This window comes from Anticarsia gemmatalis, chromosome 9 (assembly GCF_050436995.1).
Source record: "Anticarsia gemmatalis isolate Benzon Research Colony breed Stoneville strain chromosome 9, ilAntGemm2 primary, whole genome shotgun sequence".
NCBI classification, from domain to species: domain Eukaryota; kingdom Metazoa; phylum Arthropoda; class Insecta; order Lepidoptera; family Erebidae; genus Anticarsia; species Anticarsia gemmatalis.
In genome coordinates this window covers 5,589,118-5,615,892 of record NC_134753.1, presented here as the reverse complement: position 1 = coordinate 5,615,892, position 26,775 = coordinate 5,589,118, and the positions used below count along the sequence as shown (strand labels likewise).

General features: G+C 33.1%; 1 protein-coding gene across 1 annotated transcript; it reads left to right on the top strand.

Annotated features, from left to right (window-relative positions):
* The first annotated feature begins 1,752 nt into the window (after positions 1-1,752).
* LOC142975715 (androgen-dependent TFPI-regulating protein-like) lies at positions 1,753-17,076 on the top strand. The gene is made up of 4 exons (XM_076118723.1): positions 1,753-2,069; positions 7,102-7,242; positions 13,074-13,294; positions 13,785-17,076. Exons 1-4 carry the CDS (start codon positions 1,857-1,859, stop codon positions 13,960-13,962), a joined length of 753 nt encoding a protein of 250 aa, XP_075974838.1. The 5' UTR covers positions 1,753-1,856; the 3' UTR covers positions 13,963-17,076.
* The last annotated feature ends 9,699 nt before the right edge of the window (positions 17,077-26,775 follow it).

The following is a 26,775-nucleotide window of genomic DNA, read 5'->3' as shown; positions in this document are numbered from 1 at the left end:
AATGCTTTATTATTGTTATGCCCAGACTATCCCACTGCAGGGCAAAGGACAACCTCAAGAATTTTAAATTATGCATTAAGTTCGAACAATTAGTGGTTCGACCTTTTAACTAGTTTTTATGCAACAATTTATCACTTTAATGAAAAATAAATAAATAATAAAATATTAATTACTGTTGTACATTTGAGAGCCGCTGTTCAAAACCTAGGTAATGGTAAATTTTATTCGCTTTTTTCATTGCCATGAACGCCTTGACCGTAATCAGATAGGACAGATCTTCAATGGAATCGCCTCGATAAAAGACTACCTGTTTCGATTACTCACTCGGTTCTTGTAGTAAAGTAAATTTTGCACATTACTGTCGTATTACTGGCCACAAGTCTTCCCCATGAGCCGGCGGTCTTATTAAGAATGGAAGTGGATCTGTCCTTGAATTAATTAGAATTCCTTTGAAACTATTAAAAGGAATCTCACGCAAGTTTTTATGATGACCTTTTCCTTTATCATTAGAATGATAATTATGTCTTATTGTCTAATAGGCACGTAGCTTTCGAGTTAGTTGTCTTAGGTTTTGAACCATCTACTATTTGCTTGGGTGCAAACTACTTGTACACAATAGATGATTTGCGTGTTAATGAAACTCAACCAGATTGCCAATTTTCTACGAAATTAATTTGTTAATTTTGAAAATGTATTATTCTTAGACAAATCTACGAGACACAATATTTGTAAAACAATAATATACACTGTCAAACAATGTCACATCTGTTTGAGCAAAGGAACACAGATTTGTTTGAATATGCTAATAGATTCACTATAGTACACGCACACGTTTCCTGCCAATATTTCGTTATACTCATTCCACTTTTAATTTTATACTACTCTAACGCCCCGGGTTTGCCAGGGTTTCACCGGTCACACTTAACTTATTAAACACTTAAACCATTTTTAGAAATTGCTCTATCTATTTGTGAAAATCGCATGAAGATTCCTTCAGTAGATTTTGAGTGCATCGCGACATACAGACAGACGCTTTGGGCGACGGTTATATGTACATACGTAGTAGTGATGCAATGCTTAACGAGTATGAAATACACTGATTTAATTAAACTAAGTAATCTTATTCATGAATAATGTTGCAATAGGTTTGGACATAATCACTAATTATACGAGAATTATTGTTATTTTTAATTATGAGTTTCTTTGTAACATTGAAAGAAATGTGATGAAATGAATACTTTAAAGTGAGCTATGCCATTATTTGGTTCCGGAATTTAGTGTGTTAGAATATAATTATACAAGAATAATACTTATTGAAAATGTGTATTTTGAAAAGTTAATAATTTCCGCATATCGTTTCCCCTTTTATCCTAGTGATGGTAACATTTAGTCGTATATATCATTCTAGAAGTTTGATGGGAACCTGCTTAGATTATTATTAGCTATCTTTTAATTCTCATCGTTTCATGTTACAATATGCCTAATGAAACTATTTACGCATGAACTATCGAACACGTTAAATAAAAATAATAAAATTACCGTTGATTATTATCATAAACGCAATGTAACTTTTGTTAAATTATATTTTGAAAAAGTGAATCTAAAACGTTTTAGCATAGACTGAGGTAAAAAAACTACAGTTAATTTCAACGTAACGAAATACATACAGCGATTTATAGTCACCGATCATCCATCGTAGTTGACTTAAAGTACAAACACTGCAGTATATTGGCATCCTTTACAGTTCTCATACGCGCACAGCGAACGCACAGAACGCGCAAATAAATTATATATTTATTCGTTACCAAACATAATTAACAAAAGTTTAACTATTTTAAATTAAAAACATTTAAAAAATGTTAAGCATAGACACCGCCGCGTTGTCCACTGGTTTTTTAAAAGACAATAAAACGTTAATTAAAGTGAGACTATGGTTTTACGCGTTGTCGTATACGCATTTAGTGACAGTTGCAAGTTTGCTCCTGACAATAGATTTCAATTCCTTCGATGATCCGGACATACAGATGTACCAAAAGATCAGGTTTAAGTTGATAACGGCCTGGTTCAATGTAAGTTATGATTTTATTTACTTTCTAAAATATAAATTAAAAAATGCAGGCTTAAATAATGTGTTTCAGTTTTACTTTTTTCGAATACTAATCTGACATTACTTTTAATTTTGTAAGATTAGATACTGTTTCTAGTGTATATTTATCGCTTTTAAAATAGAAATCATTTACGTTTTCACACCGGAATCGAACCCGGTTATGCAACTTAGTCGAAGTTGACTGATGTGATATTAGGCAAAGACCAAGATGACAAAAATAATAATAATAAAACAGTCTGTCCTCACAAAAAAATTTAAATCAACCTATGATATAATAATATGAGAATAATTTGAGATTTATATTAATAAAATGGTGGTATACTCCAGATTTTTTATATACCTCTCGTTTCGGGATGAGACTGATCCCAAAGAAATGTATTATTTAGTCATAAGTTTTAATGTCGATAAAAATTAAATAGATTTTTCCCGCATCTGATAAATACCAAATCTTTTTAAAGCCATTGCGATTGAATACTGCGGTTCTATATATTACATCGTGACCGCAAAGGTGTGGACATTTTTATTGCGAACATAAATAACGTACCGTTTTTGAAGTCGGGTCACCGAGCCATATTGGAATCTATTGTGTTGCTATTATCTGAGTCTAACTGAATGGCAGCTCGATCTGTTATATGCAGCCGAAGATAACAAAGGGAACGCTTTTATCTTTTATTCCTGATTTTTCAAACTTTCGTGTCAAACTACTTAAATTAAAACCTTGCGTATCGGTGTAACCTAGTGTACTCGACTCTCGCTAGAAGTCTCAGGTCTTATTCCTGGGTCGAGCCAGCAAGTCTTCCATGAGTTATTCTGTAAGACTTTTTCAAAGATTGCCTAGAGTTAGGAGGTAGTATGTAGACCACCATGCACCGTAGAGCTCGTGAAGTCATCTGTTCTGTTCCAGACCTCTCACTAGTCGTGTCGGTCATCCGTCCCACCGGGCCATGACAGTGAAGGAATAGTGTATTCTGCTCACACTCAGGCTCTACAAACAACCCTGAATTATTGGCCAGTTTCGTCATTATTGGTAGCTGTAGCCAGATACCGGCTAGGAGAACTATTATATCGATTACAGACAATCGCGGTTTTTATTACACCAAATACCATACGAACATTTCCTCACCCTAGTAATCATTATAATATCCGGAACCTCACATTAAAACGTTTTTTAAGTTCGATTTTAGTTGTCTAAATTAATATTTTATTGTGATACAGATTTTATTTTGTGACTCAATGATAATTTATGAAAGGGTTGCCTACATTTTGGATGTCACTGCTACTATAAATCACTCTACTTCTACTAACTACATCGATTTATTTTTAAATGATCTAGAAGTTTTATAGCCCTCTTCACAAGAAGTGAACAATCACTTGAATATTTGAAATCCTTCAATTTGTTTTATGATTTGTCAAAAAACAATACACAGCTGAATATTTTACCACGCTTTTGAGTTTGCACTGCTAAAAAAATAACAGATTTTTGCGACTGACTCAAATCCATTTTATAGGCTTTTAACACGAACCAGCGTGCTAATTGAAAAACAAAAAAAACAACCTTAGAAATATTTGTCTATTCGAAGCGTACCTTTATTAATAAAAACTGCAGCGCGAGGTCCTAAAACTATTTTTTATTAGTTCAACGTTGGCAAGTGATATACAATTTTATGGAACATATTTTAAGAATACTCCAGAGATCAAAACGGGAGTTTTAAGCCCCATGTAGCAAATTCTCAGTGACATATCCAGGAGATAAATATTTAGTTTGATTTATGAGGTTAACTGTAGAATATTTTTTCATTTAACTTTTATACGTTTATATAAGAATGTTATAACCGAAATTGTTTTAACTAAGAATAGAGCACAACTTTAAGATTTTCCTTATAAATACATAATTGATAATTAATTATATTATTATGTTGTAGTTGACTAAATCAGAGCATAAACTAAATAAGAGCGTATACGTGGGCCACTACTTATATTTTGAGCCTAACTATGAAAAACGGTAAATATGTGAGTGAAAACTACTATATCGTGTTCTCGGGTATTCTAACGCATGATCTAGATAGAATTTTTTATCCGATCGAAATATTTTTTTAATATTTTTTTTTCTTTCTCGCAGACCCCTCAAAAACAGGTTGTTTAAAAGCATAACCTGTTACTTGAGCCGATGAAAAATTAATGTTTACGGTATTTATTGTTGACGTTTTTGATTAAAATAAAGTCATTTGATGTCAAACTGTAACGTTATGGGGAGAAACTCATTCATTCGATTTTTTCGTCCACATATTAGCCGGTTGTTTAACAAGATGCGTTAAGGCTGACATTGTTTTTATAGAACTCGACCAGTAGGTGTGTTTATGGTTTTTCCATATTTCAAACCAGACTTTAGGCTAATTTTTGTTTGTAAAACAATCAAAATTAACCATTCAAAATTTTTGTCAAGGCACTTTGTGCAGTGATAAAGTTTTTATAAAAAAACAAGGGACCGTTTGTTTCGAAATGCTTCGAGCGCGAATAACTTTTTCTGGATTTGGTTCATCTTAAAGCACCCATAAAGTCGACTGGTGTTTATTTTTCGGCTCATGCGCATAGATCCTAAATCCGTGTTCTATCACAATTTGATACATGTATTTTGAAGCAAAACGATAGATTTTTCAAGCATTTATTTGCGCTAATCGGCGCGAGGACTTTATCTAATTGTTGTAAAAAAAAAAATTGGTTCATTTAGAAAAAAACTTCTAATGGGAAATGTTGTTACCTAATATTTTATATCTAAGAGTGGAAATAATGGGGGATTTCGTTATTCTTTTGATGCATCAGGAAACGAAAATGCATAATTAATTTTCGCACAGCATAAATTTTTCCGGACACAACTGTTGACCTTGGACGACCTTCAGAAATTTCATTGGTGAGGAAAAAATAATCATGATAGAACTCTATTTATTTGCGTTTTAAATTTTCAAAGGATTGGACTTTATTGCCAAAATAATAAATAAGTCGATATAGACACGACTGTTTCTTTATGTCACGTCGAAATTCGTAAAAAATATTTGCACGAAAATGTTAACATCCGAATGCCATTTTTTCGCACACTTACAATTTTCGATCGACGATATTGAAAATATTTTCAGCGCAGATTTCAAAACGTTCTTCGGAATGTAGTACTCAAAAATGACAAACTTTACGATGAAAACACCAATTGACGTCTAAAATAATCAGATTCGTCAAGGCTCAAAATATAAGTAGTGACCTAAGTATAACCCAAAATATCAACATTATTTTCATGTTACTCGCCATTTTGTAACTCATTTTCTTTCTGTCGAAGTTTTTAGAGCTCCTTCGACGTTGTGCGACTAAAGCCATCAGGGGACGTGGCTTAATTTAATAACTTACAAACTTGCTGTCCGCATCGGTTGGCTTCTCATCTTTTATGAGAACGGACTATGGTAGTGGTGTACTGCCCAAATATATGCAACTGAAATTACCAAAAACGTCAATCTAGAAAAACACTTTTGGTATATAATCATATATTATATATTTTGTAATTTTCCAGACACAAATCTTGATTTATAATGAGAGAAATAGAAATCAACGATGTCATCAATCATTTCGATATCATGATGGTTTTCACTTGCTTCCAAAGTCAACTATTACTAGAGGAGAATCATTGCGCTTAGCAGAAGATCATGTGTTAGAAAAACTATCCGATAGACAAAATGACAGAAAAGAACATGACAGCACAAAAAACTGACAATACTTTTCTCGATAATCTAACCGATGCTTATTCAGAATGATAAGAAAATTTTAAGATTATAACAAACATTTAGTTTCTCTGGGAAAACCGCAACAACGTCAATACATAGCGCAAATATTCACTTAGTATGTTTGCGAGTACTCAAACTGTTGACATTTTTAACGATTGTAGTTTAGTTGATTCATTGCCGCATGTTTTGTTCAATATTACCTAAATTAGTTACTAATTAGTATTATTATTTATTTACATTTATTGAATCTCGAGACTACAGAGTCTCAGACATTTGAAAGGCGTGGCATCCCTGTACAAACTATGAAATTATTATTAAGTTTTATATCAATTTTAAAGACACGTGCTAGGAAAAATATCAAAACAAATAAGTATACGAAATGTTGCAAGCAAAAAAAAAACAGTTTGAGGCACGATTGTTTTACAAGCTGAGAAGAGCAAGCATGTATATTTTTAGACGTAATTAATCTTTGTTTGATTAACTAGCAATCTCAGTCTACATCAATCAAAGTTGTAGTACAACATTATAACCTACTTAATGTACTTAATTTGTATTAATTAATTTATGTTATTAATTAATCTAAAGTTTACGCCGTCAATAAGTCACAAAATTAATATCACACGCAAAGCCGATTATTTTCTCATTTCCTTTTTGTTTGTTAATATAAAAAAAAATCGGTATGTTAAATATTATCTCTTGTTTTAATGGCTTTTATACACTCTTTACTTCGATGATAAAATCAATATTAGTTTCATCAATGATAACATTTTTACAGCAGCGTTTAAAAACAAATTTTAATATATCGATGCAAATAAATCCACATTTTATTTTAACCAATATTGTATTTGCGGTATTTTATTTATTACTTCCGATAGTAATAAATTCGCATCGTTGTTCTGTTATTTGAGCGAGTTTAAAAATGTGATAACTATTGAACAATTTGTCACTTAGATAAAACAATTCAGCTACTATTAATACTGAAATCTCCCTCCCTCCCTCATAAACTATACCTATACTATCCTTTGTGAAAATCTAAATTATAAAAATAATTATATTTCCTTAACATAAAATTTCATTAATTACTAAGAAACTTTACTTGTTAAATCCGCTGTATTTATAGAACACACCAAAATGTTTTTGGTAAAATTGTGTAGGCATGTCAGAAATTTTCCGTTACACATACAAAATGTTGTGCTGCGAAATTAATTAAAATGTTATGTTTTGTTACAGCTGTTCACAGCGGTATACTTTCCTGTATGCTTGTATTGTGATTGGCGGGAGTTAAGGGGGCAACACGGGAGGAAACACGTCAAAGTTCTCAATCAACTTAGATACTTGTGTTTCACGAGCATCCTTCTGCCGGCCACTGCAGTAAGTTTCCACACAAATTGCCACTAAGCGGTCTTGTTGACGGTAAATTACTGGGAAATATAGACGCTCGATATTTAAGCTGTTATATAAAAACAAAGGAGGCAATTTCTTAAAACTATTGTAAAGCAATCAAATGGGAAAAACTGAGGCTCTTTAGGTGTTATGGTGCATAATTGAAAGTACATGCTTTTTTTGAGTAAATGTTAAATACCAGTCTTACTAGATACTAAAGTACCAAGTGTAGTCACGGCGGTACAGTCTATTTTAATTTGTCTTATTTTGACTAAGGAACTTAAAAGATTTAATGTTACTCAATTTTCTAGGAACGCAAGACGTAAATGAACTGTGCCATTTAAAAAATATAGATTTAGCATCAACAAAGTAATGAAGTTTATTTTTTGTGGACTTCTTTCCGTGGTACCAAGTTCTGCACTTTTTACACAATAGATTGACATTGCATTAGTTTTATATTTTATCATTTCTTTCACCCAATGTCATTTTATTTTACTTTTTGAATAACTTATTCAGTAAGAAATCTCTAAATGTTGACTTCGACACTGAGCACGTGTTCCAAAAGTCTTAACCTCTTAGTCATAAACACACTACGAACCTATTTTAGTTAAACAACTACTAAAATATGTTTTCTCTCTTTCATTTCGCTAAGGAGTGAAAAAAGCAAAACACTTTATAAGCCTTTCATAACTTTATATATTTTTATGGATAAGAGGGTTAATGTTTTATCAATGATAATCTGGGGGCACGGAAGTGCCCCCGCAAGTCGAGCAAAAAAAAAGCGGCACGGCCGTAACATCCTTTTCTCGAAGCAATTCGGGCTATTTTTGACACCCCTATAATTTCGTTGTGGATAAAACAAGAAGCCTGGATTTTCAGCAACTAATCAGTCATTGTATAAACACGGTATATTTAAAATTTCAGTCAATTTGAACCAGTAGTTTAAGAATGACAACTTGTTAAAATTTTGAATTTTGTCACTCACTGATTCACTGACTCACTGACTCACTGACTCACCGATCATCAAAAGTCTAAGGTACTTCTAGCAGACTTAGAAGCTTAAAATTTAGAATACAAATAGGGTTTAGTGTCTTAATCATGGGAAAAATCTAATATTTTCTAATTTCGGTCCAGTTTTCTAAATACACTAACTGCAACAATAACTTTGTAAACCCATATAAATGTATAAGATTACAAGGTTATATTTGCAGTTAATGAATTATTATTACTGTAGAAAATAAAATAAATAGGTGTAAATAGGTACCTACTATATGAGGCATAACGGGAAGGGGTATAGGGTGGGTAAGGGTGTTTAGCCCATGAAACTGAACAACATTCCCATAGGAAAATATGTTGAATTATGAAAAAAAAAACGTCTTTCCATACAAATTGGACTTATGTTCGCTCTACAAAAAGAAGTGAGATGCCATCAAAAACATTCTGTAAAAAGCTCAAGTCTCGCCGTAAAAAGTTGTGAGATCTATATAATACCAAGTCGATTAATCTATTTAGTCTCTACTTAAAGGACCTTCTGTCTTAAGTTATTACGTATGTTATTATCATGCCAATTATAAAAAAAAATACCTTTAAAACAAATAGATCGACTTGGTCATCGCAAGAAAACACAAATTCGCCATTAACATTTCAGGAGCATTAAGTTCTCGTCGTGCTGTGTAGTGTGATACATACTTATAATCAAATCATGCGATGGCCAGGTCGGTCTATTTGTTTTAGAGGTATTTTTTTGAAATTGGCATGATAATAACATACGTAATAACTTAAGACAGAAGGTCCTTTAAGTAGAGACTAAATAGATTAATCGACTTGGTATTATATAGATCTCACAACTTTTTACGGCGAGACTTGAGCTTTTTACAGAATGTTTTTGATGGCATAATTAATATACGAGAAATCACGCCCAATAACTGTATTCAAATTTCGTAACATTCGCGTTAGATATTATTTGAGGTAACATGAATATACCTCAAGCCGATGTATTACAAGTTATTTGATCTCACCGCCTAGTTCTGTTGCATTAATCTACTTTCATAATAAAAGGCAACCTAAGGTTACGCAGAAACTAAATCGACCAGTGAAAAAATAATTCTGATAAATATTTTCTTTCATACACTGAGTTAAAAATAATTATGTTTTTAAAAGCGGAATTCACAATAACAACAATAAAACTAGCACTTTTGCCCATAGCTTTATCATGTTGATTATATTATTTTTGTTTATGAATAGTCTATATTTTTCCCGTTCATCATAATTATGTCTCCATGCTTAATTTATTGTAAATTGTGGTTAGTAGTAGCCGTGAAAGCATAACAGATACCCAACTAATTACCAAATATCTTTCGCGTTTATAATATCTGTATGTATTTTATGAGATAATTTAAACTGGTTTCGTGTAATTAAGACTATATTAATAAGCGTGTAACCGGTGTAATGGCACAAATTCTATTCCATTTTTAGTCGGTATTTAATGGAAACTCATATTGTTTCTTCTTTACTCGTGTATATAACACGGTGTTGTCGAGAGTTCTCCGCACTTGAACTTTATGAAGAATTACCGCTGAGGTCAATGTATGACCTTTAAGGCCTGTAAGGCGGTAATATCCTTTTATTCATCGTCTAGTTACTAAATCTTAAGGATCGACTTAATTCGGTCTTTTGTGATATAACAATTGTTCGGTGTATAAACTTCAATGATTATTTACTTTTATCGATTTTGTAACAAAAATTGTTGATTACGACAGATTTGATCGCCTTAACTAAAGTGTGTAAGGTTGTGACCAAATTTATAGTTTCGGCTGCAACACCGGTCGGTGTTTTCTCTTAGGTGTTTTTTTTTCATAATCAGTTGATGTACAGTTTCATTTCCAAAAGTGTTTTATTAAAAAAGATAGTAGGTAATATTAAGACCGTATATTAACTTCAAAGTAATTTTAAATGACTGCCAATTGATTTTCGACCAATAGCAAAAGTTAAATTTATATCTTCATACAAAAAGTACGATTTAAAATGTGACGGTGAGCATAATTTTTACGCTGACTTTGATGATAGCATCTATTTTTAAATAATATTTTCAGAATTATATGAAAGATTTATTTTTAATGAGACACAAACTATTCAACCTATATTTTATAACGTCATGGTAACTTCACACACTATAACCAAAATTGAGTAGGTATAATATAATATCAATTTGGTTAATAGGAACAATTTCGGTAGTGAGCCATGTGACTTTGTCAATTAATTAACTTCGCTGATGTAATTATTCACGCAGATACAATTTAATTATTATTGGATGTATATGTGTACAGTTGGTAACGAAATATGTTTTACATTATAAGACTTTGGAGTGAAACTTGGGGTATATAAATGTCGGTACCTACAGCTCCAAAAATATTTTAGAATTGCTTTTAATTAGTTTTTTTTTTCAATTACTACAAATGTGAAGGCTTCGATTACCGAATTAACCATTTTAATGTATGAAGTACAAAGATAGAGCGTGAATTATATTGAATTACTATAATATCAGCCCTTATTTTTTTTAAACGACGTTTCAATAACTCGACACATACTGATAAAAGTGCCATTTCAAGTCCACCACTGCAGTTGCACTAGACGTGGTCAGTCCAAATTAGTTGTAATAATTTCCCGACCAATTTATTAAAATAATTCACCAAATTAAGATTACATAAAAGATGTCATCAGGTACCAATTTTTGTACAATGTCACATCCTTGGCGTCGCTTGTTTGGATATGACTGGAAGATATGCAATTATGAGTGAAGTACAAGAAATATAAATGATATGTAATTATCAGATTTAAGTTTTTATTGTTTTTAATACCGACTGTACTTGTTAATGTCAGGTTAATGTGAAGTATTCAAGCTTAAAGTAACAAACAGCTACTTAATAATTACGAGGACGATAAGTATTCGTTTAATGTAATTTTAATGTAAATATTGCTCAATTGAACGAGAAACAGGCAAAATTAAAACAATCTCATTAAAGATCAGTCAAATGTTCGAAATAACTTTTGATGAATGCGACTATAAATAAATTTTCATTAAAGTTTGAATGTTGTATCATGTTCTTATATTTCAAATCTAATTAAATATTGCTATTTTTGTTATAATTAGCAAGCAATTAGGCTTGTTGATTGGCGCTAAGTTTTACAACTATCGAATCGGTTCTGACTATTCAATATGATTTAAAGATCTTCAATAATATTTAATAAAAACCCAACTTTAAATACCCGCATCAAGATTTGCTCTTGTGTCATTGGGACAAATTACAGATTCATAGTAGAACTATTACTCGGAGTCTCGGACAAGTATTTGAGGATAGCGCGAAAATATTTTGTGGCGATTTAACTTCGTACTGACGCAATAAAAACGCAAAATAGTGACGTGGTGACACCACCAATACGCCATAGAGACCATAAATATAATTCTTTCATGAAACAATACAATGATTAGGTCATAGATGTCAGAGTGTGACAATAACAAACACTTATATTTAAATTAGCGTTAATTCATTTCCGAGTAAAAACTATAAGTACAAAGTTTAGCAAATCAAGAATTTTAAAAAATACTCGAGATTTTTTATTTATTTTCCCAAACATCAACAGACACCCGTGGATATACGAAACCCCAAAGAGCGCGAATAGTACAACGGTATGAGTTACAGAGTAGGGGGACATTGTTTTCTAATAACATTCGTCGCCATAGAGATTAGAGCCACTCATCCCAACATGGGGGGTCTTCCTGTACTCTATTTCCTCAATTACAATAACAGATAAAGATAGCAAGGACTTTGGAACAATCCTCTAGTAGACACGTAATAATTACTTGTTTGATGTGAACAGTGAATCATCACTTCATGCCCATTTAAAGGTACGACTTAATGTAATAATCGTGACCCTTATGGGCTCAACCTTGGTACTCATTTACATTGACATATACGGTACAGAGAAATAAGGAAAACCTTTTATGCTTTTTAGCAGTGAGTGTATTAAGTAAAATTATGTTTTCTAAATGCGAGTCATCCGGATATTTTTTAAAAGAGCAGTGATAGATGCATGATAGTAGACGGATACTATACAGAATGCTTGGTAAAGGGATATCCATAATAAACCGTTTTTACTCCAGAACAAGTTAAAAAATATAACTTAATGATTGAAAATCTAGTGGCTAAAAGAAGCACAAAATATTTGGATGCATAATCATCATGTCTGCCAGGCAAAAATGTCCATTACTGACCACAGACTTTCCTCAAACAATTCCATACAGCAGGGTACTGGCCACCCCTATCCAACGAACTCCAATGACTCTTTTTAGATCAATGAAAGTGAGTTACGTGAAAGAAAAGAAATGTAAAAAATCCAACTATGAAAATAAAATTTTCAGTCCAGCCAGTTATTATACCTGAAGTTGAAGTACATATTCAAAGGTGTATGTTTCAAATAATTGCAGTTATTAGTGACGGTACGCGTTAATGTTTATGTCAAACAATGTTTACACCAAGTAACTGCAGTAAATTGTTGGAGTTTACGTAACTAAATTAATTAAAACATAATGAAGATGATTGAGTTAATGAGGATCCGGTGGTTATTGTGTAAGCTTATTTACTGAAAGAAAAAATACCCATATTGTTTAAATTTAAATATACATTATAAAATTAGTTAACATATGGGATAGTTAAGATATTATTATATAATACCAATCAATCTATGACAGAAGAATAAGAAATAAGAATTTTTGAAAAAAAATGATTGTAAATACAGTAATTTTTTAACATTTGTTCCAGTTTGGTGACATTTTATTCTGGCGAGTATGGAACACCCATCGGGAACTGATTGCGCCAGCCAGCATTCACGAAGTAGTTCCCTTCTGGTCTCAGCACTGCATGCACACAGTCTCTCTTGTCATAGTACTACTAGATCTCGTGCTCGTGAAGAGAGAACGACCAAAGAACTCGGTGCTGAATGTAGGAATACTTACATGTTTCCTATGCGCCTACGTAATCGTGTAAGTACAATCGATATGTAATTTTTTTTTTATTTCGCCTGATGCACATTCTTTATTACAATAGAATAGTTCTGTTGCATTAAGCGTAACCACTCGCTCCATACAAAAAACTAAGGGCGAAGGTGACTGCGAACATAAAGAATTGCTTGGAATATCGATTTTAATTTTATGTCTTAACCATTCTTTATTCGCCATTGTTGTGTCGCGTTTCTATCTAAGGTAATTGATTAATGTTAATATTACATGCCTAGGAATTTTACCTACCAAAGTATTTATAGAATACTTAACGCCATCATGTGTAAATGTCTAGTGAAACGCTTTTTGGTGATTCATTTATATCGTTTCGGCAAAATGTGCCCCGAATAAGAAAGTTAAAGCTATTAATAGACTTAACTTATGACTGTCGATGTGAAAACTGAACTAAATAAGTCATCTCTGAGAAAAAGATGTTACTTACATACTAAACACTTACCTATATCTTTCTTTGCAGATGCGTACAAAGTTTCCTGAAAGGAGAATACGTCTATCCAGGCCTGAAACGATTCACAGGGTTCAAATTCCCGATCCTAATCACATATGTATTTATCGAAAACTTTTTCTACTACTCCAGTCAGTGGCTAATCGTTGACATGGTTTGGGGCTCTACAAGTGTCAAGAAAATAGTATGAGTAATACGTTTGAAAACAAAATTAATATAAGACCCTTTTTGGAAAAGGGTGTTACTAAAATCGGAGGTGTATTTAATTTATTCATAGAAGGCTTTGTCATGACTAGTGTGTGTGAAGATGATTGAACGGGTGTAAGCTCGGGTAGGATGTTAAATCTCGGAATATTAAATTATTACCGAACCACAGGGAAGCCAAAACGGACAGTAATGAATTTGTATTTTGTACGGACTCCGTAGGATATAAAGCTGGCATTTCATTCCTTGATAATTTATTAGATGCAAAAGCACGCGGCAGTGTGGGTAGCTTTAATCTTATTTCTAGGAATACTTTTCAATATTGAACCCTTAATTGCCTTCACTACCTACAGGTCTTCATACCTTCCAACGTTCTTCGGTTATTATCAATAAGATGTATACCTAATTTATAGCAAAAGCGAGATATTTCGGATAGTGACATAAAACGTAACGTCAGATGAATTATTTTCCACCATGATGTTCTGTATTTACTGAAGCCGTGCACGCCGTACAATTTACACATGAACATTGGAACAGGCCTGCAAACATAGCACGATGTCCGTAAATATACAATGAGTTTGGCACTAAATGAATCACACATTTCATTTGTGTTCCTAACATGTTACATTATAATACTTCTGTTCCCCTTGAATCTCTTCTAAAACCTCAATTATATTAAACAAACCTGCATTTTACTTTAGTAATTTATAATCTTAATAATGTGTCATCTCATGAAAAATTGGGTCGTCTTCAGAAATATCTTAAAGAATAATGGGGTGTGACCGTTTTTTATTAAACGGTCATAAAATATAGGTTTTTCTTATTATATTGAAACGTCTGCTGACCTTATCTGATATTAAGTAATACGTTTTATCACTTTGATCTTATAAATTGACTAATGTAGCCGTTTGAAATAAAATAATAGGATTTACATACAAAATTGATATAACGACAGCGTAATATAGCAGAACTTCTAATGTACGGGCCACATGATTAAAATTTACGCCTTTAACTTTGAGTTGACGGCTAAAGGAAATCCGTGTTCCGTTTATTTATTCAATACGACGAGTAAATAATAATCGTATACTTTTGCGCCGAAAAAGTACCTTTTTCTCGGATGGCTGACACTTATGTGTGTTTGCGAGCAGGTAGACTAAAGCGATAAGTTTTGTAAAAAGGGTAAAAGACTCGAAAAGGTTTTAAATGATTATCGGGCAACATGTACAAATGATAATCCGTATCAGCCCTATTGATGACCGCGTTAATTGCTATTACAATCGTCATTTAGTTGGTACTTAGATTATAGAGTATAATCTCGATAATTATAGATCTTAGATACGCTAAACTAAACACAAATGAACCATGCAAATTATTAGGAAGTACAGCACACAAGTAGAGAAACACGAATATACTTATTTGTACCATTATTATTATTGTACTTCTAATGCAAAAGTTACATGTCATCTGTCCTCCTTTAACGACCCAACGACTGCCCCAATTAAGATGTAATTTCAAGGAAGTAGAGTCAGCCCGGTGTAAGAAGGAACAAAATTTTAATTTATTATAGATTTTGTTTTATAAAAACTGTAAATCAAATAATATGTTTATGAAGACATTATTTTGCAAAATATAATTTACAAAAAAGTGACGAAATTGTGTTTCAGCATGATTCTAAAACGACTTTGTAATTTCATATCATTACATTGAAATTGACAAACTGGTTGAAAAAGAAAATAATTTGTGAATTTTGATAATATGTTTAGATTACTGACTAAACGTACGTAATGGATTTTTTGTATGAACCATTGACGTTAGAGTAAGATAAACACAAGAATAACTAGAAAAATCGGTATTTCCGCTGCTTGATGACATAAAAATGTTAAGATAAGCACTCACAACTCATTCAGATCTTAAATAAAGTGTGGAAACAAACTTGAATTTTTGTGATAAATGGTAATGACGATAATAAAAACTTTTGCACTACATAATTTATTTTGTATTTTATGTTTTATATCAATTTACTTCGGAGCGTAATTTTTTTTTAACCATTTTATTCGTAAATATCTATTTATTAGAATTTAAGTATTAATTAGGCAAAATGCTTTATTTAAAGATAATATAATCATATGTTTACCCTATTAAGGGACACAGAAGAGGGATAATTATTATGATTTTATATAAGTAACCAAATTTTGCGGTCCACCTAAGAATTTTACTCGTGTTCGAGTAAAACTCGCACAATACAGTATGAGTACAATGCTGCCACACGCGTCGTGTAAACTAGTCGTGTGGCACAGAGTAAATAGACTCAAGTATGGACCATCGCCTCTTTGTGGCTTCAGTTATCGATGTTCGAAGCTCATATATTAAAAGTATAGGTACGTTTGTTCATTGTCAAGTTATTATGTAGCTTACTTTGTTCTTCTTTGCTATCTATACTTAGTGTCTATTTAATAATTTTCATTTTAAAGAAAAGTGTATGTAAATCAGGGGTTCCCAACCTTTTCTTAGTCCGGGACCACTTTTATATTATTGTTGTTAGCAGGGACCACTATGTTAGTATATTAAACACAAAGTGTATTAATCATCCCGAAAATTTTAAATTTTAAAGTCATTCGCGGTCCATATTTTGACTTGACGGACCACCGGTTGGGAACCACTGATGTAAATAGATCAAACTAGTGCTACTAATTTCTATGATAATATTGGTACTTACTTTGTAGAGAGAGATACGGTACCTACATAATTATTTATGAGTTAAATTATTAATTTACTTTATAACCATTTAAAAATATAGGTATTTGGGAATGGTCATGATTTGTAAACAAGCAAGACACCTAAATTGCTGGCTCAATTTAAATTTAAATTATCAAAATTATTTAAGAACATGAAATGTCAGGTCAATGTACCTTAATTAATACATTATTTTTCTACTTAATTACGTACGTGTGATGTGTTGTGAATGCGAAGTATTAGATCAATATAATTGTCACCTTATTTGTTTGTAACGACGCAATGTATCTCTACTATTATGGGACGAACTAACAATGTCGGAAAGGTTGTGTATGTATAATAAATTATGTGATATAGTGATAAGGAATGGAGTGTAGTTTTATTTAAAACCTCTCATATTTAAATAATATTAAAACGATAACTTATGAAGTATATTCATTAGACAATTAATTTTTGTAAGTATTTGTGTTTTTTTAGATATTTTATTATTTCATTAACATATTATTACGTACATTAACTGCTTCATTACCTTTTTTTACAAATTAATCAACTGTAAAGCAAAGTATGAGTATTAGATACAACTAATATAAACGTAAGAATTCAAACGCCTGCTAAAATATTCACAGCAATATATTTGTACGCTACAAAGTTGAAATAATGTATAGTGCGACCATTTCGACTGTACAGCCGCATAGAGTCAACATAGTAAAAAAAAAACATTTGTTTGACAGCTAAACCATTCAGCAAAGCCTTTGATCAACAATATGTCAATCGGACTCAGCTGTTAAAAGGAACACGAAGTTATATAGAATCTGCTAACATAGTGAATTGAATGCACGACGCGCCAATGTTTTAAGGCTGTCAAACGGACAGCTTATAGGAAAAGCTCTATGGAATCATTTTAATATATTTTGTAAGGACTTATAATAAAAAATAGCTGTCAAACGATTCAGTTTTTTTTCGTCTGTTTTCTATGGACTTCTAATGAATACTACAAACAATAAGCATTATGTATTCGACAATTCGTGCAGACGATATAATTAAAACGATCTATGAAAAATAAAATTAGAATGTGACATTATTTTAGCATAATATTATAATGTAGCAGGTCTAAAGCGCGATTGAAAATTCTCTTTAATAATCACTTTTGCATTTTCATGCGACAATAGGGTCATGTTAAAAGCACTTTGAATTCCTTAAAATACCTAAATTCTAAAGCCGCATTTTGAATGTAAACATTTTAGTGCCCATAATTGTACAAGGCGAAGGAGCTGATAGTAACTTCGTAGTGTAGTCTCAACACATGACACTATGGTATTACCTAGTCGATGTTAGCAACTATTGTCGTTCGTATGGCGTTTGTTGAAGCGCCTAAAAAAGCCAAGTGCCTCTCGGACAGCTACTATTTTCGGTGACATGTCAACTGCGAAATAAATAGGCGCTAGCTGTTCGCTGTTATGTTTTTGTTGACGTTTTTCAGTACACTCCCGATATTCGATATTCCTGGAATGTGAAAGGAAAATATACTGAAGGTTGCAAAACTAAAATTCCTTGTACATATTTTTCTCGTATCTCGTAAATCCGTCTCAATTGATATACCGTCACAATGTTTGGTATACTTGGCGATGATCAGTCTGATCGGAAGACAGTGATTGTCCGAGTCCACACCCGCGTAATCGTAGCTAAATGTATATTGGTATTCACTTAAAACATACATTTGGCTTGGCCTGCGAATCGTAGAACTTTATTTGTAAATTGAAATATCTAACAAGTTTACATAAATAGCCTAATTAAAATTAGTACACGTAAAGATGGGATGTTGCTTTAGGTTGCTTTATGTATTTCTATTTCAATTTATGACTTTACGAGCTGAATTTTCCAATGAGATTGCGGCATTTTCCCAGGGTAAAAAGTAGCCTATGTCCATACCAAATTTCATGCAAATTGGTTTAGTAGTTTAGGCGTGATTGCGTAACAGACAGACAGACAGAGTTACTTTCTCATTTATAATATTAGTATGGATATAGTATAACAAAATACAACGCAAAGTATTCCAATAACTAGCATTAACAAATACGATTACTAAGAGACCCACTCTAGCCATTTCTCAAGATTGTAGAATAGCCCAAGGTTATTCCAGACACTGCCCCAGACATGGCTATAATTTTCTGACGTCTCCATACTGTCTAGCCTTGTGTCTATTGAACGGCTAAACTAAATTGGACATAGAACATTCACATTGCGAAATATTTAGGAAGGAGTGAATTGAAAGCTTAAAATAAAATGTCCTATTATCAGTGAAATTGCGGGAGAACCAATACAAATCTATACTAATATAATAAAGCTGAAGAGTTTGTTTGTTTGTTTGTTTAAACGCGCTAATCTCAGGAACTACTGGTCCGATTTGAAAAATTCTTTCAGTGTTAGATAGCCCATTTATCGAGGAAGGCTATAGGCTATATAACATCACGCTACAGTCATTAGGAGCGGAGTAGCAACGAAAAATGTTACAAAAACGGGGAAATTTTTGACCCATTCTCTTAGGTTACGCAAGCGAAGTTGCGCGGGTCAGCTAGTTAATTATATATGACATCTACGTATATTATTTCCTTTTTGAAGACATGCGCTACACTAACTCTCTTATTCATAAAAATATATGAAAGGATTATAAAGAGGTTTGTTTCTTTCACTCCTTAGCGAAATGAAAAAGAGAAAACATATATAGCGAGGCGCCCATAGCCAGTTGCGCTCACCGGTCGGTAAACGATCTGTGGGCTAAGCAAACCTTGGCGCGGTCATTCCATAGATGGGTGACCGCATAGTGGTATTTGAGCTGGGCGTCTCCGTGCTTCGGAGGGCACGTAAAAAGTCGGTCCCGGTTGTTGTCTACTAAGATAACAATCGTTAAGCCATGTCAAAGGCCTTCGGGCGGCTTGAACAACTTTGACACTAGGTTGACCACTAACCATACGATATGAATGAATGAACTAAAATAGATTTATAGTGTGTTTATGAATAAGAGGGTAAGTATTTTAATATCGGGGATTCAATAAAAATACGCCCAACAGACTCAAGCTACTGACCTATTTTATAATTGTTCCGTGTGAGAATCGAACTCAAGATATTCTAACGTAGCAACCATCTTGACCAGGGTCCCGTCAAGTTTTAGTTACTACATAAATATTACGAATATTACGAAATTTTCCTCGTGAAATAGTATAGTCAGATACTTTACGACCAAGTTTACTTTGAGGTAGATCAAAACTTGAATAATTTTAAAGTTGTTGGTAAGTATTTAAAATTCATTTATGCTACAGAACTAGATACTTTGGAAGATCTTGATCTAGTTTTAAATACAAATTATAATAACTGAAGTAAGACATTCTTGTAATGTAAACAGAAAGTTTGTAACATTTTAACAGATACCCAATTTTAGATTTCATTTGAATCAATAATTTGTGTATCGTGAGAAGGAGCGTTCATAATCCGTGTTATACAATTCTTATGGATAAAAGGAAAGAAAGAGTGAGCATGAGACTGATCACGCAACCGAAACCTATTTGTGAAACAATTATTACACTGACTTTTCTTTAAAAGTACTCAATTTGGCTGTGGGAATCTTCTCATTCAACAAACAGAATAATCTGTAGATCGAACCAAATAACGAATATAAGTACATTATTGTTTAAATAAAGCAATTCTGTAGCACTACAAGTAATTTACAGAGTCTCTCGCGTGGCTGCTCGCTGTTCTCGTCACGTTCTGAAACATAAATTTTGTCAATGCCGTTGCAACTCTATAACAACTTTTCAATTAAAGTCTGGAACAATAAAATGTTGCCTACCAAACACTCTGACGAAATCGTAATTATTAAGGCTTTATTCTAAGGTTATTGAACGGAAAAAAGTTTCTAAGTTTCAAGGATTCTAGAGCTTTGTATTTTTTTCTACGAATTCCGGGACAATGTCCCTAACATAAAGGCATTTAGACAGAACTTCAAATATTTTTTATTTTTTTTATATTAATTCAATTACTTTGAGAGATATTGTACCAAAAAGTTTGATTTATAGTTAGGCAGAGCCTTGAAGAAAGCTGTCAATATAAAATTCGAAACAAATTGACTTTTATTCGTTTTGTGATTCTGATTGTTTGTCTTTTTTATCAGAGACTCTTTAAGAAATACCTTTATGCTGATACGCCACATCATAATATTAGGAACGAATATTCGTAAAACTGTGTCCTCCACTTCAAGTTTATATGTATTAACTGCAACAGTATCTATTCAAAATAACTTACAGTAAAAGAATACCTATACTGAAATCCGAGCTGTATTTTTTCTTCCACAAATGCAAGATAATACAGGCTTGCGTCCCACTTGTCGCTACAGTCGAGGCACAAAGTCTGCAGACAGACACTTGATAGAAAAGTGTAGGTGGTACTTTCGCTTTGTTTCGCGAACTAACTCTGAGAAAAAGGAAGTTGTCCCGTTCCAATGGTAATGTATATTTTTGTGCAGTTTTATTCGAGAATGTATGTATCAGTTGTTGTGTCTATTGGGCGCAAACAAAGCTTCGTATTTGTTTTGGATTCGATAACAAGTAGACGGCGGTTATCGATATTCTTCATTCTTTTTTACATGTTTTGTAGAAATATTTGTGTATTTGTTGGATGTTTCTACAATTTACATTGGCATGCAGAATCGCCAATAAAAAATCTTACACCCAATATATGTATCTTATAACCGTTTAGAGCTTGGAAATGAACTCTATAGGAAAAGGCTTAAAGGATGTCCGAGGGACATATTTGGAGCCCGTAGCCTCCATTTGCTTCTATAGATTTCGGCATGCTTTTATACGAAACTGCGTTGAGGATTCCTGTCAGCCAGGATCATAGAGCACACCCGGGTTCCAAGCCGGGCATTCCACGTAATCCGACCGTTTTGGTATCATAGCTGAATAGAATCGTGTCCTTTTCAAAAGATTTACACTGGTGACGAAGTAAGAAGCTTTTATTAAAACATCGTTCAAAATTTTATCGACAATTATATCATAAATACGAAAAGATTTGTGAAAATTAATTTAACTACAGAATATTAACAATCAACTGTTATACTTTAAAGGAAACATATTAAAAGCTTAAGCCAAATACACCGTCACATGTCAGTGAAAAACGATTATAAAAATAAGTGGCAGCAAATCCATTTAAAGAATGGATAATTATTTTTATCAGCACGTAATCGGTAAGTACTGAAACTGGCACTTAACACGTACATACATAAAATTACCCCTTTTTTCACACGGGGATAAGCACCTAATAAAACTTTTGTATCACGGAAAACCCTTTCACACGGGAATCGAAACACTAAGTTAATTCATAATCCTAAGAAGTGTTACCTCAAAACAAACATTCACTAATTTCAAACTTGCCTTAATAATACAAATAGGAAACTATTTGCTTACGTTTCCAACGTGCGTATACCTTCCTCTGCTGATGCCACGAAAGCCGCATGGTAACGAGATACGGGTACATCAAACAGAGCATTAAAGTAAGATAAAAGCGATTGAAACAGGAGCTCTTAGAATCATATGTAGAAATGTACTGAGGAACTGGTGAACGTGCTTACAACTTACTATTATTTGTTTTGCTTTGTGGTTTAATTCTTTCAGTTTTTCAAGCTGCTAGAAGACTTTGTGGCTTCGAATACCGTAACGTTATTGTAAGTAAAGCTTTCGTTAATTGTTCAATAATATTATTCGCGTAATATATGCGGTGAAATTGAAATCTATACTCATATTATAAAGCTGAAGAGTTTGTTTGTTTGTTTTAACGCGGTAATCTCAGGAAACTCTGGTCCGATTTGATAAATTATTTCTGTGTTAGATAGCACATTTATCGAGAAAGGCTATATATCATCAGGCTATGACTAATAGGAGCAGAGTACCATGAAAAAATGTTACGAAAACGGGGAAAATTTTGACGTATACTCTCTTGTGTGACGCAAGCGAAATTGCGCGGGTCAGCTAGTAACGATATAAAAATTAAATACAACTCACAGTTTCAACGAATTGGAATCGGATTATTTTCAATTTATGTTCTAACCTTTTAGTTATTTCGACGTTTAGCATATAGCTTTAAACAAGGGGAATGTGACATAGCTCTACCATAAACAGTATGACTAGATATGTTTCATATACCTCTGCCTAAACAATCGAGTTCAAAAATCTAATACAAACATTTTGTAAAGTGAATCGCAACTGTATTCATGAAATATTTATGTGCATTGTGCAACGGGAATACTTTTTCCAATCCGAGTTTTTGTTACACTGTAACACAATTTACTAAAACAAAATTTAACAGAACGGATTTTCACGATACTGCAACAGGTTTACAACTATATAGACCTGGGTTTAATAGACTGTGTCGATAGTTATTTTATAACTAACAGTACCTAAACTTGTTAGAAACCTTTTAAAAGTGCTTGCAAGACAAGACTAGTACCATTTAATTGTGTCTTTTCATTTCATAGGAGAGCCTAATAAATGACTCCTACACTACTACTATTTCTACTATATTTGAAAACATTCAAACACAGATCCACGCTGGAATCAAATTCACGATCCCCGCTTGCAGCTGTAGCGGAGTAGTGACCAACTTAACCTTCGCGGATCTTTTGTCCTCTATACATAAAAATATTCATTTCTAATAATAAAAAATACGCAATATTAATATTTCAGAAGCAAAATAACGTACGACACAGCAAAATAAATATCACAAACTAGCAGTTGAACCGTAGATACTAAACCTTCATTTATTTTAACTGTTACCTGCATGAGTGAGATAGTAGGTATAATCCGATGATTAAGTGGGCATTCCGCTTCGTTAGTTGGCTAGCCGAGATCAATACATATAGTTTACTGTGACATTCCGTGGCTTTGCCTGCAATCGTTTCATTTCTTTATGATTAATTCAGTAATGTATGTGACTACCAAAGTGCGATTCGACATCCGCTCGGTATTCGTAAGATGGTGATGGATGGATAGAGTAAGTATATAATTCGAATGTTTTCGAAATATTAATCGCCTTCGGAATACGGGTGGGTGCTGATTTTCGACAGCGGCACGAATCGCCTGTTGCAATAGATATCTCTGCATTCGAGTATCGAGTTATTTTTCAATTGCATGTTAAGTAATGACAAGTCCTCCCCTTATAACCTAACTATGATTGAAAACATTATAACTAAACATCAGTGGGGTAAACGTTTGTATAAGCATAGGTATTGTTTCATCTATATGAAATAAAATCGAAAACAAAAGTAATCCGTATCTAAAACTTTACAATATATATATAATAATATACCGTAATATAGTTATAAAGAAGAAGTTTTGGGCAAACCGACATGGGTAGGTTAGGTTAGAAGGCTGAGGTGGGAGCGAGCGAAGCGAAGCTCTCACCTCAGCCTTCGTGGTTATTTTTTTTTAAACCACCCAGAAGGAGGAGCCCCGCGAAGCGGGGCATCGGCGACATCTTCAAACTCTCATTATAACTATGTTACGGCGTATAATTATATCCCTAGGGATATAACTATGTTACGGCTTTATCTATCTTACTGCGTCATATCTACCTTTTAAAATAACATCTTGACTCCAATATACATAATGCCTTATTGTAGGAGACGATGTCTGTTGGTCCTGTCTCGGGTGAATGACCCAAAAGATTAAGGTCAGACTACATAATAATCTTGATACGTAACTAATCCTTCCATGTCCTAAATATACCTACGAGCTGTTCTACTATACTATACTATCTATAAATAAAGTGATGGAATAAATAGAGCGCTGTATTGAGGAACTATTTATGCGCTCATAGTAAAAGAGGAAAATTTACGATACTATAATATATTATTGCTATCCATCTTTAAGTTTATTATTTAGGCACAAATTTACACATTTTTTTTAACCTCGGCAGAACAAAGATTTGTCAATTGAATTTAAAACTGACCTGTCAAGTAATTTTTAACCACCTATATTGTATCGGTTTAGCTAAGAATTATTTTCTATTGATTAGTATACATTGCTATTACACACCAAAAATAAATAGTCTACCTTACCATACATGTACTTACTAATACTAAGTATCCATACTAATATTATAAATGCGAAAGTAACTCTGTCTGTCTGTCTGTCTATCTGTCTGTCTGTCTGTCTGTCTGTCTGTCTGTCTGCTACTCAATCACGCCTAAACTACTGAACCAATTTGCATGAAATTTGGTATGGAGATATTTTGATACCCGAGAAAGGACATAGGCTACTTTTTACCCCGGGAAAATGACGCATTTCCCGGGAAAATTCATGTGGCGAACGAAGTCGCGAATAATCAATATTATAATGACATTAAATTAACAAAATTCCGTTGTTATGGCAACTGTTTTAATGGCGGGTATGCCTTAGCGCAACTTCGTTATATTACGAGATATAAATAATTTTAAAAATATTTTTCGTGAAAAAAAAGCATATTTTATCCATACTTCCATACTAATATTATAAATGCGAAAGTAACTCTGTCTGTCTGTCTGTCTGTCTGTCTGTCTGTCTGCTACTCAATCACGTCTAAACTACTGAACCAATTTGCATGAAATTTGGTATGGAGATATTTTGATACCCGAGAAAGGACATAGGCTACTTTTTACCCCGGGAAAATGACGCATTACCCGGGAAAATTCAACGAAGTCGCGAAAAATCAATATTATAATGACATTGAATTAACAAAATTTCGTTGCCATGGCAACTGTTTTAATGGCGGATATGCCTTAGCGCGACTTCGTTATACTAAGAGATATAAATAATTTTGAGAATATTTTTCGTGTAAAAAAAAAAAGCATATTTTATATCATCACGCTGTGACCAATAGGAGCAGAGTAGGTAACAGTAAAAAAAAAAGTGTTACAAAAACATGGAAAATTCTGACCCATTCTCTCTTATGTGACGCAAGCGAAGTTGCGCGGGTCAGCTAGTAATATTATAAATGCGAAAGTAACTCTGTCTGTCTGTCTGTCTGTCTGTCTGTCTGCTACTCAATCACGTCTTAACTACTGAACCAATTTGCATGAAATTTGGTATGGAGATATTTTGATACCCGAGAAAGGACATAGGCTACTTTTTACCCCGGGAAAATGACGCATTTCCCGGGAAAATTCAGATAATTCAACGAAGTCGCGAAAAATCAATATTATAATGACATTGAATTAACAAAATTCCGTTGCCATGGCAACTGTTTTAATGGCGGATATGCCTTAGCGCGACTTCTACTAAGAGATATAAATAATTTTGAGAATATTTTTCGTGAAAAAAAGCATATTTTATATCATCACGCTACGACCAATAGGAGCATAGTAGGTAACAGTAAAAAGTGTTACAAAAACACGGAAAATTCTCACCCATTCTCTCTTATGTGACGCAAGCGAAGTTGCGCGGGTCAGCTAGTATCATCATAAAAAAGTGTTACAAAAACGTGGAAAATTCTGACCCATTCTCTCTTATGTGACGCAAGCGAAGTTGCGCGGGTCAGCTAGTTACTAATAAAGTAGTTATGCCAATTATCCATACTAATATTATAAATGCGAAAGTAACTCTGTCTGTCTGTCTGTCTGTCTGCTACTCAATCACGCCTAAACTACTGAACCAATTTGCATGAAATTTGGTATGGAGATAGTTTGATACCCGAGAAAGGACATAGGCTACTTTTTACCCCAGGAAATTGACGCATTTCCCGGGAAAATTCAGGTTTCGCCACCGAAGTCGCGAATAATCAATATTATAATGACATTGAATTAACAAAATTCCGTTGTCATGGCAACAGTTTAATGGCGGATATGCTTTAGCGCGAGTTATATGAGATATATAAATTATTTTGAGAATATTTTTCGTGAAAAAAAGCATGTTTTGTTGTTAAGGAATAATTAAGCTTTGTATTAGTAAAAAAAAATCATTCACGCGAGCGGAGCCGCACGGGTTAGCTAGTAACATTATATGTGATTTAAAATAAAAACGAGAGCAAGCAAAATTAACAT

Bases quoted from the DNA above. Each gene is read 5' to 3' on its own strand.
- LOC142975715 (XM_076118723.1), top strand. From the start codon at position 1,857: ATGTTAAGCATAGACACCGCCGCGTTGTCCACTGGTTTTTTAAAAGAC. The intron at 2,070-7,101 runs GTAAGTTATGAT...GTTTTGTTACAG, and splicing joins TGATAACGGCCTGGTTCAAT to CTGTTCACAGCGGTATACTT. The intron at 7,243-13,073 runs GTAAGTTTCCAC...CATTTGTTCCAG, and splicing joins TCCTTCTGCCGGCCACTGCA to TTTGGTGACATTTTATTCTG.